General features: G+C 38.4%; 1 protein-coding gene across 1 annotated transcript in view; it reads right to left on the bottom strand.

The window, feature by feature from the left end:
- Positions 1–16,965, bottom strand: part of nek7 (NIMA-related kinase 7) — a 77,928-nt gene that overhangs the window by 52,502 nt on the left and 8,461 nt on the right. The window contains exon 2 of the mRNA XM_028027791.1: positions 4,013–4,100. Within this exon, the coding sequence (XP_027883592.1) occupies positions 4,013–4,072 (60 nt within the window). The 5' untranslated portion in view covers positions 4,073–4,100. The remainder of the gene's footprint in view (positions 1–4,012; positions 4,101–16,965) is intronic.

Below are 16,965 nucleotides of genomic sequence, written 5' to 3'. Positions count from 1 at the left end.
GGAATACGTTAATCTTGGTTTAACAGGTATGAAGTCAGGTTCTCATGCTCGTCTTGATCCAAGGTTGTCCTAATACCTAACAGTGCTATTTTGCATTTCTAACGTAGAATAAAAAAGGTTTCATAAATCTCAAACCTTGCTTTAACAAATCTCTCTGCTTGGTTGACCACTCAAGTAGTATTTATTACTTTGAACTACTAGCACTGCAGAAGGGGGAAGCAAAAACTTATAAAGTTGCTTTTTAGTTTGGTGCCGACAGGAAGCCACAAAGCAGATATAAACTTTAACCACATCGACAGCTAGCTTCTGACATCACTTGTGCAGGCTGTTGTTGAGAAACATGCCGAGGTCTCAACCTGAGGAGATGGAGGTGATTTTGTAGATCATGAAGTGCTGTGATGCACTTTTGAATCACACACTCATTCATCATGTGTATACTGACCACATGGTGCGTAATTCACAGTGTTCCGCTGCATAATGACTGGGTACATTACTTTCAATGACCTCACTTTTTTTTTTTTTACATCATTGGATCAACTGACCATGTGGGAACGAAGACTTAGTCCTTTCAGTGATGCCCCTAAGAGTTTGATAAAGGACATTATATACTATATCTTGTGCCACAATGTTTTTCTAATGATTATGTCAAAAAATAGCAAAGCAATCCTAAATTTACCCATGAGAAGACATTTCCAGGGTGGTTATAAGAATTATTATAATACATTAAAGCTTGAAAATCCTTTCATGTATTAAAAAAAAAACTGTTCCCAACCCTGGTTTACATTGAAATCAAATAAAGGAGTTAAAACGCTTTTCTTGGAAACATAAATAAATGTTTATTCTTTGCTTTGGTCAATAAACTCCTTTGTCAAATGGTCTTACCATATTGCTGTAATGGAAAAAAATTATCCTCCCACGTCCTAACTATGCAGCACCAGTTTATTTTACTTGGTAACCAAGTATTTTGTCCACTTAATGTCATTACTGACTCTGTATTTTGTTGGAGAACTTTACTATGACAAAACAAGGACGGTTCAAATTTACCATTTCATTAATTAATAGCTCATAATATCAACCAATATTTCTGTCTGCTGGATGAGAACCAAAAGCAAAAAGTAAGATCAAGATTTTCATATCAGGTTTGGGTAGAGGAACAGATTTTCATTCTTGGGACTGTAACGCTGAAACAAAAAGAAATGTGCTGGAGGTTCTATTATAGAGGAAGCCAATTTAAATTTAATAGAAAATGTATGGCATTACTAGATGTGTTTCAGCCTACTATATGTTTAAACCTGTATCTGATTTTTACTCATCTCAAAAGAAGTGCGTCAACATACATGCTTGTGGACGATGCATTTACAAACTACAAAACAAATATTTCAAAATTGACATTGCACTCATCTTCACAGAACATACCATCCAGCAAACTAGTTTGGATTGAATGCAAGTGACAAAGAGGGGGAGCAAAGAGGAAGAGATGTGTACAGCAACTGGCAGCAAGGGAGGGGATGGCTCCCACCCTCACCAGTCACCAGCCCCCTTGAGCGGGCACCATGCAATATTCATCCTCAGCCAGTCAGCCAGTGAGCCAGGCAGCGAAACCAGCAGGAATCACCCCAAAGGTGCTTCTCATTCTTCTCCCCTCCAATCGGCTTCCACAACCACAGCGGCTTGTCTCGGCGCTTCCTTCCAGTCAGATCTGTGTCTGTCAAACTGTGCAGTGACGGCTGAAATCTGATCTGAGGGGGCCTTCTCTGAAACCCTCCCACTCACTCAAGAGCAAATGCACCATTAAAAATGCACATCTTAGCGGCTCATCCCGTTTAACTAATGCATATGCATCATACCTCCGGGACCAAGAAAAATTATATTGCAAGCGATATGGAGTATCCTTCATCACATATACAATTCAGATTTTTTCAGGAGGAGGCTGGCGGGATTTTTTTTCTCCCTTTTTTTCCCTGGCTGCCAAGAAAACTGAACCTTAGGAAAGTGAGAAACAGATACAGAACTTGTTGAAAGGCACCCATCTGGATGCTGCTTAGACAATCATCTACATAATCTAACTTTTTCCCCTCTCTCCCCCCTCGCCATCTCCCATTAAATGTGAAATCGGTTCAAACATGCTCTGTGTGAGTGAGAAAAAAAACATGATGCAACAGAGAAAGTTCACTGTGCATCTCCAACCCAGAGCATAAAAACAAGTCAGTCTAGAATTAACACTGATGTAAACTGCTAGAAATAGATTGAAAACCAGGGAGAGAAATCATTAAGCCAGAACAATAAACCATAATCAACTGCTGGGAGATCAGTAAGAAAAAAGAAATCCCCTGTTTTTGTGTTTGCGTAGGGGGAGTGTTGCCAAAGTCAAATTAATTATTAGAGCTTTTATCTGCAGTTCTTCTGTGTGCAGCCCAATTATCCTTAATTTTGCAATTAGAAATCTTAAAATAAATGAATCCCTTTGGCAATTCGAGTGTTAATGTTGCCATGCCCTTGCATACGCAGGAAAAACAACAACCAGTACTGGCCTATTTTTAGTGAGCTGCTGTGTTTTCCCAAAAAGAGCCCACGTTTACTCTGGGGCATATGGATGAACCTCTTTGTTTAAAGTCTATTCAATACTTATGGAGGCAAAAACATCCTCCTGTAAAGAAATCAATGTGCCTGATGTTCGAGGGCGGTATTAAAACCCAACAATGACCACATCTGCACAGAGCGAGCTTGAGTTGTATCGAACAGAAAGAGGCACGCAGGAAGGCCAGACTCTGCCAACCTCCTGAGCTCTGATCAATACCAACAACTCAACATTCATCCTCCGCCGTCTGTCTCAGAAGCAGGCTACAGTGGTGCGTGGCAAGATGAGACTGAAGGGTGCATCTTCACAGATCCACAGGAAAAAAAATGGCTTATTTAACGTTTAAAAACTCTTCAAATGGAGAAGCATGTCAGTGTAAAATAAGAAATGATCAACGGTGCAAAATAATTCAGATTCATTACAAGTGGAGAAACTTAAAATTAGAGATGCACCAATCAATTTTTTTCCCTCAACAAAACCAATATCTGCATCATTTATAGGTTTGACCTCTAAAGGACAAACATATGCTTTCTTCTTTGACTGAGGGAGTAGCTATGAAACTAATTGATTTTTTTACATGTTTATTAATAATGATATAGCCTGAAAATGTCAGGAGTTTTTAGGTTTGCCACATGTACTGACGATCACATGACAAAGGGAAAAGCTTAGATTTCAAATTAATCAAAATATACTCAATCAAATCTTAGACTTATTTGAGGCATCTTTGTTTCATGAAACAAAAAACTTACAAGTTAACCTAATCCATTAATTCGGACCAAAGTAAACCAACTGCAGGTGTGAAGAACACCAAAAAGAGTTATCAAATACAGGCAAGTCACTGTAGATGACTGTAATCTCTTATGGAAACAGCACTTTAAAAAGCTGAACTGTCCCTTTAAGAACCCAGGTTCTTACAGTCTGTATTTATTTTCCAAAATGGATATTTTATTAAATATTTATTACTATTATTATTCTTGTAGTCAGCTAAACAGCTTTTAACTAACAACTGAATATGTCGTTTTCTTCCAGCTCAGGCCTTTAAGCATCTATTCTGTTGTTTTCTATGAACTCATGATCCTGTTGAACCCCACAACTTGTTTAATAATTTAAAACTTTGAATGTAATCCCAGTTCTCTCAAGTTAGTGGCTCTAACTTAGGCCTAGATTTCTGAGCCACAAACATTCATATCTAACAACAAAACATTTTAGAAAATGCATGACTTTAAATGAAATGTGACGAACTTATAACAATATGCATATAAGCTGAGAATCTTTTCCACTTTATAGTAGTGTGAATCATGCCTGGCAACAATACAGACCAACAAATAAGCCAGCGGTAGATTGAAAATGATCTGAGAACTTCATGTATTCCTCACCTCACTTTACAACTATGCAGCTTGGCTTGTGTTGTTATGAGTCTGTGGGAAGTGTTACCTGAGGTTGAAATACTGGCACGCCTGCTTGCTGTCCTTGTGGGTGCATATCCATATCCATGGTGTTAGGAGCTTGATCCTGTACACCTCTGGAAGAAAACAAAAACAAAAAGTTCCTTTAAAAATGCTACAAAACTCCTGCAGCAATTCCAGTCAATCTCCACTGCCGATCACAAACAGGCTAGTTAGTGATTGCTGCCATGAGATTCGGTTTCAGAGGAACTGGAGCCCATGTCTTTGCTGTTGATTTGACACTCTTTGTCCCGACTCTCCTCAAGTTGCAACATGGACAAGCTACAACAGCCAGCAAAAGCAACTTCAAGGGAGCATCGTAACGCTTCACTGCTTTCAGCCTGCTTTCAAGATATCTTCCTTGGAAATGATCTGTTTTATCAGCAACTGGTTGAAGCACATTCTGTAATTGTTGTTTATTCTTTTGTTCTGAGGAAATGTAGGTCAGAGACTTAAGAGCATATAAGCTCTTAAGTCTTATATGCTTAAGAGCATATACGACTCTGTTTCTGGTGTACATCATTGGTCTGTTTAAGTGCATGTTTAGGCACGTGACCGATGGGGAAGCTAGCTGCGTAAGAAAAGTGCTCATCTTGAAATGACACTTTAAATAACTGGCAGGTTTAAAAAAAAAAAAAAAAAAAACAGCATGAAAATGTTTATTTAGTTAACATCATAGGATAGTCAATGCAATAAATGCAATGATTACGCAGACTAAAATTAACACTGATAAAAGACACAGGATCCAGCACTTACACATCACCTGCAAATAAACACCTATGAGGTGTTGTGTCTATTGGTTTTCAATAGAAGCAATTAGAACCAGGAAACACACACATACTCAAAACACACAGCGAAATAGAAACGGAAACATCACAGTTTAAGTTATGCTGCACTCTTACCACCTTGCTGATAATTAACCTGTAGAGAGATCTAATCTCTCTACAGATCAAATCCTTTGCCATATGAATATTGCACACAGAGATATTGTGATGACAATAAATTTGCAATACATTGTGCAGTTCTATGACATTGATAACATTTTTTTTAAATTCATATAAACTGATGTAGTTTTAAATTTCACACAATACATTTTCTCTTAGTTTTAGTAATTCAGTGTAAATTAGTAATTCTCTGCATGGACAGAGAATACATGTCTGTCCATAATCATATCAACTAACATCAGTTTAAGATGGTTGCTGATCTAATTAATGTAGATTTTTTTAAAACACGCACACGCACACACACACACACACACACACACACGTTATTTTACAATTCAACTAACCTTCAAACCTTTTGTTGTAATTCTTCTAAGCTTTGTATTTTGATAGAGTGAGACTGGCATCATTACTCTTCTCTCAAACCTCTCTCTGTTTCTGGCAGAGTGACAAAATAAGCAGTGTGAGTTCTGTATCTCACGTTAATGAGATCAATTACAACTGCCGTGTTCTGAGGACCCCCATTTACGGTCAGCAAATGGAAAAAAACATGTAAATCAGGAACTGATTTACAAGTTAATCTGACCCAAACAGAGCAAATTCTGCTTAAAATGCAGCTACTGTCGAAATTCCAAAAATTCATTCTTTTGCCAAAAACTAATAAAACCAATGAGACACATAAAAACTATACTTTCAAAAACATTTATTGGTGTCAAGAGTGTAAAGTGAGTTTAGTGGTATTTCAGTAATGTGGGTAAAATGGTGGCCAATGATAAAGGCTTTATCATCATCTACTCATACAAAAGGATCAGCTGTGGCCTTAAAACTTTGTTAAAAATAGTTTGGTGTGCAGAAGAAACACAAACTCAGCCCGTTATAATATGTGTTATGTATGATGTGTCTCCTTTTTATTTATCAAGTCAAAAATTTTTAACAGGATTAACAAAAACTTTACAAAAGATTGACAACTATAAGCTCATATCCATTTCTTTACTAAAAAAATGGATGAGATTTCCGTTACACTGGGAATTGCACTTTTATTTTTATCTAAACAAATTCAGGTTGAGGAAGTGAGTAAAGGGAGGGAAAATGCATTTCTTTCCATGCCACCAGTGACTGTAGACTAACAATTTTCTCACTTTACATAAGCTAATGTAAGATTCAAGCTATGTTTCCTCACATGAGTCCCAAATTCAAATTAGGAAGCAAATGGCAGAGGACAAAAATAAGGAAACAGAATGAGGCAAAAACTGAAACTGATACATATTTATCTCCTTCTAGATATATTTTAATTCATCCACCTTTTTGATTGCATTGCATTTCATTTCCAAAACTTCACTGACTCTTAGGACATGGTTTAGCTTCAACATTTACTCAAATCATGTCTATTTTTTTATTTCATACTTCCTCATATCTCAACAAACAAAATGTTTCAAGCACTCCATAAAAGATAATCGCTGCTTTTAAAATGCTTCTCTCACAACTACAGTTGTAGACAAGTTGTAACAAGCGCTGCATCAAGGTATACTATGGTGTTTTTACGGTTACAAAACCACAAAAGCAGCAATTGATTGGAATTCATAGAGTAAGGCAGTGGTAATCTGACTGGGATAGTGCAGCAACTGGTGGGGGAGGGGTAGAGCACAAACTTGCCTGTTTTAAAGTATTTCAGATCAAGAAACACAAACAGTCATGATATAGAAACTAAAGAAGCATGACCCTTCATCTTGCTAAAGCAATTACAAATTTTAAACTAAAAACAACTAAAACACACTCCAGGCTCTCTCCCAACACAGATAGACTAAATAAGCAACAAATACCAGCTTGTTGGTTAAAATGAACCAACTAATGTTTTTAAATATAGATATAAACTAAGGCAGTTTTTGAATTTTCACAAGGAAATGACACTATAAGATGCAGTGAACATTTTTAAGACCATTTCTCGTGCCTCATTTTCCACAAATATCAAAATCATGCAGACATTTTTTTTCCCCATAGGATTTTAATTTATTCTAAAACAGAAAAATAAATTAGAGCAGCAATTAACACAAAAATGAACTGAATGTATTTATACACACTTTACATTTAAAATGAAAACACCGTTGTCTGCAAATAGGTTTCACCCGAAAGTCCTCAAATGCTTCACCCGGTTCAAATTCACTGAAGGAATGCTATGTTATTGCATTTCAGGCTATGAAATGTTTATTTTCTTATTAAAAAAAGAACTGAATTATTTTATTTCATGTTTTAATGTATTTAAATTAAAATAGGCCTAAGTGGTTAAAAGAGAAATCTGAATAATGTGCAATTTCTTTTATCCGATTAATCATCAGAATAATTACTGCAGCCCTGGCTTTTCACTTTGTGGAAAGTTTCTCTCATTGCTATAAAAAGATTTTTCATATTGAGTGATGGAGAAATTAAACATGAGAACAAACAAAAAAAAAAAAAGAGTAGGCCACAGCAGGGATGATGAAGGACAGAGTGCAACAGATGCACAACTGAGGAAGAAATGCTGGAAGAGGGAAAAGGGTTCGTTGGTAACCCTGATGAGTTTGTGGTCCTGAGAGAGAGCGCGCGGTGCTGTGCACCACAGAAGTTGGCGCTGGCTTTAGCTCCTTTTTAATCCCCATTTCCTGCCTCCTGCATTATTCATTTAAAACAGGAAAAAACACAAAACGCGGGTGACGATGATAAAAAAGGTGGATTGAGGCTAACTGGGAGAGAGTGGGAAAGTAGCAGGGTCCTGGCATCAGGACGCTCTAAAGAGAACAGTGCTAAATCAGCTCGCAATCTGGGAGACAATATGAAGATAAACCAACTAGTCTGGCTTTGAGGAAGAGAAAGAGTGAAGGGCAAGTACGGGGGTGAACAAGAGAGGAAAAATGCAATGTGACACTATCTGGCCCGGGTGTAGGATGGGAAAGAATCAAAGCCACCTTTGAGGAGCCAGAAGACGACAGTGAAAGTGCTGGAAGAGTGGTGTCCATGATTACAAGAAATGGAGAAACCTTTGAGTCTGCGCTCATGAAAGCCTACCCCAGGCCTCCTCTCAAACCCCTGCCTGACGAACGCTGATGATACACAAAGAGAAAAAGAGACGGAGAGAGAGGAAGAAAGCCTCTAATGATGGAGGGGTCCGGATACTACAGAAGCGGCACACTTTTCAATTCATTTTAATCACTATTCAAAATCATTAGCCCAAATGTGCAGGCACTCGTGTTCATTGGGCCATGAGCTGAGAGAGAGACAGAGAGGGGGAGAGGACCAATTACACCTCAGCATGCAAGCCACTTTTTGAGGTCTTTTAGTAGGATGGTCCAAGAATTGACAGAATAGAAAATGAAGACAGGATATTTTTCACTGTCTTTCAATCTATGAGGATGGAGGAAAAAACAGAGGAAACAGCGGGTGATGAAAGAAGAAGTTCTGAAAAAGGCACTGAAAACCAAGTTCAACCATTCCTTTAAATCCTAAAATCTGCTAAACTTTTATAAGTATTAAAGAATCTTAAACAGAGGATCCACACAACATTAGTAAGTAATCCAAGTCCCAACTAGAAAATAGGAGACGTATACTGATCAGAAATTTGTGACCTGTTTTTCAATCTCCGATGCCGATTTTAGAAGATTTCTCTTGAACAGAGAAATACACTCCCGCCTGTTTGTGGTTAAATTTTCTAGTTAGTTCTTTTGCAGGATGACTCAATCTTTTCACATTTAATTCATTCTCATAATAATAACAGAACTACTGTACGTTGCCTATAACTCTCGGAACAGATTTTCGCTTTAAACACTTTTTTGCTCTTTTTAATTTTCAAGACCTCATAGGAAGTTTCTTTTTCATTGCAGGAGTAAATTATATACAATCCCAGCACAATAAGCTATCAGGAACTAGTTTGATTCTCATCAACCAACTAAGCCAATACAGTTTATGTGAGTACATTTCACCTTCTGGAGCGAGTGAAAAACTGAATTTCCAGCTGACCTTTCTTGGGCGAGTCCCATAAACAAAAAACCCTGAATCCTCATCTGCATCTCCCTCCCTGTGCCTGCACACCTGTGTGTGTCCTGTGCATGCCAGTTTTCACTTTACATCCTCTCCTGATGTCTATAGCGGTAAATGGTGACTAATATAGAGAAAAGAGCTCAAGCACAAACAGGTGTCAACCACAACCCCCCCGCTCCTGCCTTCTCTTGTCCTTCCCACGTCCTCCCCTTCCTGCTCCACTGGGCTCTGTTGCTCCTGTCTGTTATTCAACACAAGCTGGCACGTGGCTAAAAGCCTGGGCCACTTCCCTGCTCCATTGTGCTACCCACTCCACCAGGGTACTGACGGGCCCCTTGAGGCGGGGGGCCCTTTGTTGCCGTTCTGTCACTTAAGCAGGTGCCTCGCAGTAAAGGCAGGAGCCAGGCAGCCTGTGCTGCTTCGTTAGCGTGAAACGCCGTTTGATGTGCTCGTTTCATCAGCCAGAGATGGCTGCTAAGGAGGATGCTAATAATCGCTTGAAAAACAAAAACATTCCACTTAAGCTTGTAAAAGATAAACTCCAATTTCAATGATAAAAGCCGAGTGACAGGCAGCCATGGTACCAGTGGAAAGAAGACCGCCAGCCACACCACTTCAGACTTTTTTATTCTCCTCACTTCGATTACAAGGTGAAAATAATCCATCCTGTCAATCATGGGGAATAAACAAGGTATACCGACAAACTGCTGACTGTGTATGAGAAGAGAAAATTATGTGGGCAAAGTATGCAAAAATAGAGCTGCATTTAAGACAGCTGTGTTATCCCTGAGGATCAAGCTTAGTGTGTCAATGAGCAGGCTGTGTGAAGCAGAGCCCCCCCCCCCCCCCAGGCGTTAAGGAGAGGGGACCCGTGGGGTTTATGCCGTGTGTGCACACCCTCGCTACTTTCACAGCCTTTCAAAATGCCACATCACCATCACCCCTTAGTTAAAATAGAAGATGAATGCATAATATGTTGAGGAAACAGCAAATCAGTGGCTTCTAATTTAGGCTAGTTTATCAAACTGTAAGAGACGCCACAAGTTCTCAGGATCTCAGAGGAAACTGACTGAATAAGCATGACTTTAAGCAAGTAAGCACTCAGAACCGCCACTCTTCATCTCTGAATAAATGATGACTGTTTATAACCAGAGGATAGAAACAGTTTAGATTACAACTTTTACAGTGCCACATGAACTGAAGTAGATTTAATCCTTAAGCAAAGGTTACTACTTAACATAAAAAATTTTAACATTTATAATCTGAGGTTTAATATTAGACGCCAAGACGTACAGCTTTCCTAGTGGGCAACAGATAGTTTATAACATTTACTGATTAATCAAAGATGTTAGTCTATCAGTTCTTTGTGTTTGAAGTAATGCTGTCGATCTATTAATCACTCTACCACTGTTCAGTATATTCAACTTTTTAAGCTTGAAATGTTTTCAAAGACATGCAAAGATAGTGCTTATAAACGTGCAAATACACAAACATATTTTTATATTTAGGATGGTTTAAAAGAAGTAATTTTGTTTCAAACGTTCATTTTGAAATGTTAACTTTAAATTCCATCTGCTGCGGTGGAACGATAATTCATCATTGCCTTATTGACCGCAGTACAAGACCATGTAACTCGCTGCTGTGAACTAACTAACCCTCCACTGGAGAAAGGCTCTTCAGTTTAAATAGGTAATGCAATTAATCTGCATTATGTAATATTAAGGCTTTAAACTGTTTAGATTAATTGCAGGAGTTAATGTTGTCGTGGGAGGATCTAAAACGGTTCGACTCTGATGGTCTAAAGGATTTCTTTGGTGTTGGAGTGTTTTACGCTCTTTCACTTACTGACTTTTACAAAACTGTGGCAAAAGTCAATGTGTATGTAGTTTTCTTGCACTGTCACAACTATATATTTAGCAAGCATGAGCTGAGAACTAGTGTGAAGTTATATTTATAGTTTAAACAACAATAGTTTCCAAATTGCCGTTGCCAAACACTTTATTACAAACTCAATTTTCCAGGTTTTCTCTAAAGGCAAAACTTGTACTAAAAAATGTCTTAAATTTTTATATTTTTGTTCAGGTCTCCGTTTCAAAATCAGAAACAATAAATGTTCTATACATCATGATGACTGTAATAATCAATGTTATGCTATTTTAGCAAAAATAGAAATAAATATGTTCTGTTAGAAATAAAAACAAGATCCTGTTAAAACAGTTTTATTTAGCAACTTTGTGTAAATACTGTCATTCTGTAAAACAATTAGATTTTTACTAATGGAAATTTCATACCAGCCTTTGTGTGAGAGTGTTTTTCGCTATAGTTGCATATATTCTCAGTATTTAGAATAGAGCAACCCTAAATTAATTTATATTAGAATCAAAGACCCACACCCAGAGTTAAGCACCCCAGAATGATGAAGATCCCAGGGCTTTGGGCTGCCATCGCACCCTGTGGCAACAACTCAGTTTTTCACAATGCAGAACATAAGCAGAGCACAGCAGAGCAGAGATGTCAGCCCTCCAGGACCAACCAGGGCTTTGTTTGTTAGCCATGTCACAGACTGACCACCAAATTAGCTTCATCACCTCTGGCACCGGGATATTAGATGTGACATCCGGTACCGCGGGCTGTGGCTCTGTTTTTCTGCATGGCTAGAGGGCTAATATGTAAAAAATATTTATTAAATAAAAGGGAACAAATGAGGAAAAAAATTACAAAGGGATGTGTATCTTAAAAATACAACTGCGTATTAATCTAGATACCCAGAGCATTGTAATGTTCTGGTATTACACAGAATGAATGAACTTTGTGATTTGCGAAATATTTTAACAGTAGTTAGATTTAAAAAAATAATTTTAAAAAATCACATTTAAGCCAGCCTTAATAATGCAGTTATGATTGGCTTTTATTGAACCAATATTGTTAACTATACACATAAATATGTTTCAGCTCCCTAAGGCAAAACAGAATAATACAGTTTGTTTTTGTCTCACTCTGCTTAGCTGCAGCACATATTTTAAAACTCATTAACTCGATATTTAGAAAACTTCAATTCCATCAAGTCATTCAACATGTCCTGCAACAGAGTCCTGATTTATAGGACTGTCAAATGTACACAAATTTGTTAAAAATAAAAACTACTTGATCTTTCCACATAGTGAATAGTGCATACTAAGCAGCATCAGCAGTGGCTGTTGCTGAATTTGCCTTACATCAGCATTGCTGAAAAGTAACAATGGTTGTAATATATGCAGCAGCTGATAGGCTGCAGATATTATGTGGGAGCTCTGCTCACATGGGCCACTGACAGCATGGCGAGGAATACTAATGGTGTCCACCTACTGATGGATTTATTCAGTATCCCAACATGTGGAGGATCTGCATCACGAGGCATGTCTTTAGCTCACTAAAATTACTAATTGTAAATCTAAAAATTACAAGTAAGATCAGTTTTATTGCAACTTACCACCTCTTTGTTTACTGTAAATAATAGAACCAAAGACAAATGAGTTATTAATCTGCATCAGATAGTTGATGGATAACAACAGACTTCCACATAAACGATATGCAAAGATACAGCAATGCAAACCTGGTGACTTTATCGTTATAGCGCAACATTTTTTTCAGGAAGTTGGCTCCACTTTGTTAAAGACTAAGACAAACATGGAGGGTAAGCAAACTGTTCAAATGTGAAATGAGTAACCTCTTAAGTGGAGAAAAGTAAGGGAGTACTTCAAGTTACGTGACAGTAAAAGAAGAATTTGACAACACCCAGCCACCATGAGTGTCTACAATTTTATCCAAAACAAATGTTGGAGGAAAGTTTTACTCTTGTTTGATTAATGCTGAGCCTGTGTGTCAATGTGCAGACTTCTACTCATTTAACAGTAAATATACTCTAATATTTACATGAATCAAATTTAAACTAGACAAAATCCTTGGTCACATGCAGATATGAAATATAATATTTCAGTCTTTATTATTACACATTATTAAAAAGGATTAAATAGAAGCAGGTTATATATAGTGCTCACAACTGAGCCATTACTTTTTATTTTGTTCCAGTTTAATCTAAAAATTGTGACATTCTCAAACAAATCTGTCGTTTTATGAAGACTATCGCTTATGTATTTAATAAATTAGCCTTTTATAGAGGACTATTTATTATTTAGATTAATGGAAAAGTTTGTAATTCATTTCTGAAGAAGGCCGTTTGGAAAATGCAGGACAGATTAAACACATCATGCTGATTTGTTTCTGGGAGGTAAGAAAGGCTTTTTGTTAAGATTCCTCCCGAATGAAATTAATTTCAACAAAAACCAACTGTTTCCTTTTCAGCCCATTTTCCAAAAAAAAAAAAACTTAAATATATCTTACGTTCTCTTGATCTACAGTTTTCCTCCTCTCCTTGAGTTGCTTGATGCAGTTAGACTGTGTTAGCACAAAAATTTATCTAAGAGGAAGTGACAAGCACAAGATGTCCAAATCATTAGTAATGTGAGAGCAGCAGTTCCCAGGCATGTCTCGTTACATAGTTAGCTGCTATAGTAAGGTCTATGGTTTGGGTTTTTCATGGAACACATCTTACTGTAAGGTCTGTAAGGGTTATGGAGAAGGACCACAACCCCCCGATCTCCTTCAGAGTCAGTTAGCAAAGGCAAAATCTAAGACCCTGAACCCAAAACAACCTTGGCCACAGCCAGTCACTGAATAAGGAGAAAAAGGTACACAAACATTAAATGGAGAAGTTATTGTAAAACAAGACATCTACATTGAGTGCATATGTTAACCATGGAGCCATGGGAACAAGGCTCCACCAAAAAAATGAAAAATAAAATAAAATCAAGCTTTGGGCTGGCTGTTGCTCAGCTTCAGCCTGCTGTGGCTTCTGTGGAGGATTCTGCTGGCTGCTGCACATACATCCTTCCAACCAGATCTAAAACAGTCCAGCTCAGAGAAAATGTCCAACATGGCACTGCTGTTTCATACACGCATCCAGGATTTTGTTATGCAGTCCAGAAAGACGACTCCCATTAATAAAACCAATGGAAAACCAACGAACTTCACAGAATCTTTAAAGAAAAACTTCCAAAAATCTATTTAGTTTACCATTACATGATGCTAATAAAACACATGACCTTATGTTGAATTTCAAACAAAAAAATCCCAAATGGGAGCTAAATTAAAATGGAAACAAAAATCAACGTGAGCGCAGCATATACACACACACAAAAAAATAAAAAGTGCTGTGTTTATTTTTACTCCTCAGGCACTCATCTCTCTTTGCATGAGTGCATTACCCGGCACACCGTCACAGCATGCCAGCGTGTGAGCGAGTATGTGTGTATCTGACGATCAGAGAATAACGTTACCCCTAAGGGGTCGCACCTCTCTCCATTCTTGCCCTCCTCCCTTATACGCTCCTCTCTGCTCTGTGCCTGCAGGGATTTCCTTTTTCAGTTCAGAAGAGATGTCAGACCTGTTCCACCATCCCTAGCAGAGGCTGGACTCTGCCCTACATTCACTGAACATCTGGGAAACTCACCGCATCAACCTCATTTTAAGATGTCAGGGTCATGTGGGGTTTAGTGGGGAACATCAAAATATCTTAAACTTGAATAAGTTTAAGATATTTTGCTGGTCAGCAGCAGAGAGCTGAGCATAAAGTTAAGGCTTTCACACAGGGGTCTGTGTTTTAGCTGTTCAACCACAAATATAAAGCAGTAAAGCTCAGTTGCACTCAAAATTCACCTACAGTTGTGGTTCATTTCAGTTCAACGTTTAATAAAGTTTCCAAATCAGAATATGAATTAAAGCATGTGGTGATGAGAAAGCTCCCTCTCAGTCTGTAATTTTACAAATCCCATGCCTCTGACCGATCTGGACCAAAAACAGAAACGTGATGAGTGAAACGCTTGCAGAGGAATTTTCATGCTGCTGTCTAAAATGGTAGGGGTGGGCAAAATGGACTTAGAATTTTATCGCAATATTTTGTAGTGCTATTCCGATAATAAAAATGATTAAAAAATAATTTCTTATTTTTCAGGTAACTGTATGTCTGTGACTGCATGGCACAGCATTCATATCTCCACAATCTCATTTGAAATAGGCTTCTTCAGGACACCACATACTTAAAAAGTGTTATTTATATCACTGCAACGGCACACCAGCTGCATTTAATCATATCTTTCAATTTACTGGTATTTATTGATGATTTGTGGAAATAGGAAAATAACATTTCCAAACATACTGCCCGTTTTGTTTTTACTAGAACCTTTTCACGATAAAAGATAAATAGAGATAATAATGTCCACCACTAAAAGCCATAGAAAGGTGTGACCTGAATATACCAAAACTGACTGCAAAACAAGTTAATCTTCAACAGGAAATAACCCAACATATTACCTCACCTTCACACATTTCAAAATTCCAACAAGAAATACTACATTTGAGATTTCTTAAAAATACATCCATGCTGGACGGAAAGTAAATAGTTGGTAGAAAGTGAGTTTCTACTCTGTAAAGGGCAGCTTTTAAAAAGTCACTTCTGACTGCAGTTTTAACTTGATGAAATGCCTTTTTGACTCAACACAGCTTCACTGAAATCAAAATTTGGAACAAAAAAACCCTCACTTTATTGAACTCTTTTGGCTTATTTGAGCATTTAAGCAGCCTGTTCTTGCTAATTGAAAATCCAAAAGGTGACAGCAGATTTAGTTCAAATAGACTGTTTTCAATCCTAAACACAATCCCACAGCTCAGCCGCAACTTTCTGATCTAATTTATCCTACGGAGAACTCTATTTATATCAGAACGGAGTTCAGAAAATAAAATCGTCAGTTACCAAAATTGCAGAGAAATACAGAAGCAAGGAATGCGAGTAGGATCCACAGATAGGAGAGAAAAGCTCCCCAACAGGGCTTGAAAGCGACTAAACCAGAGAGGTCTTCCCTGCCACTTTCACACATTAGAATATTAATATTTATGAGACTTCCTGTCCCCAACCCCCCCTCTGTTTTTTCCTCAGATGATTTGAACATGAAAAACTTGAAAAGCGTAAATTCCAGGAGTTGCGTATCACAGTTTGACCTGGAGCCACACAGCAGACACCAGCCATGACAGACTCGCTGCTCAAAGCAGGCGGGAGCTTCTTTCATCACGGCATCCTGGTGGTTTTTTTGGTTTTTTTACTATAGTGTGACACTACCAGTCCATGCCATCTGCCTCTTTGGAGAAATCTGAACTTCAAGACATGCCTTCCTGCTTATGCGTTGTTTTTAGGTGGGCTTCACAACCAAAGCCCAGCATTGTGCAAGCTTTAGCTGCTAAGCTTCTTGCCAACTGCTGTTTACAGCCAAGCCTCGCAGTGTGGCGCAATGTTGAATATTCACCGTTAAACTGACAAGCCAGGACCAGTTGGGAACCCAGCCAGGATTCCCCCCCCCTGAAAACACAAACCCATAAATCAATCTTTTTTTTCCCAGCCAGTCCAGAGGCGGACCAACCAGCTTACATCCTCAAGCAACAAATCCAGAGCAGCAACAGTTTGGGGCATTTTCCAATCATACTTGAAGCAAAATTTAAATAATAATTGACAGAAATACGAATCAATACATTGATTCTGCTTATAAGACATTCATTAACGTCACCCATCTCTGTTGCTATCCACATCTGTAAAATAATTTTTTTTAGAGCGCCAATACCACACTGGCAAAGGTCCTTCATCCTTGGCTTGGCAGGACTTCTGACGGCGCCAGCCGGCAGCGCCATCCAGGCCTGACCCTTGCTGCTGCAGCTTCCTGCTGCGCTGGGGGAGTCGGGCTGCCTGCCTCCCTGACAGTGGGCCAGGAGGCTGGGGAGGAAGCCCCAGGTAGGCAGGACCTCCAAGAGTGGGGAGCCAAGAAACAGGGGAGACAGACTTTGAGCATTACAACACACCGAGGATAAACTTAAGAAGAAGAAGTGAGGGAAAGTGGTGGAGAGGGGTCAG

Source organism: Xiphophorus couchianus, chromosome 9, assembly GCF_001444195.1.
Source record: "Xiphophorus couchianus chromosome 9, X_couchianus-1.0, whole genome shotgun sequence".
NCBI lineage: Eukaryota > Metazoa > Chordata > Actinopteri > Cyprinodontiformes > Poeciliidae > Xiphophorus > Xiphophorus couchianus.
The sequence above is the reverse complement of the archived record's forward strand: the minus strand, read 5'-3'. Positions and strand labels throughout refer to the sequence as shown.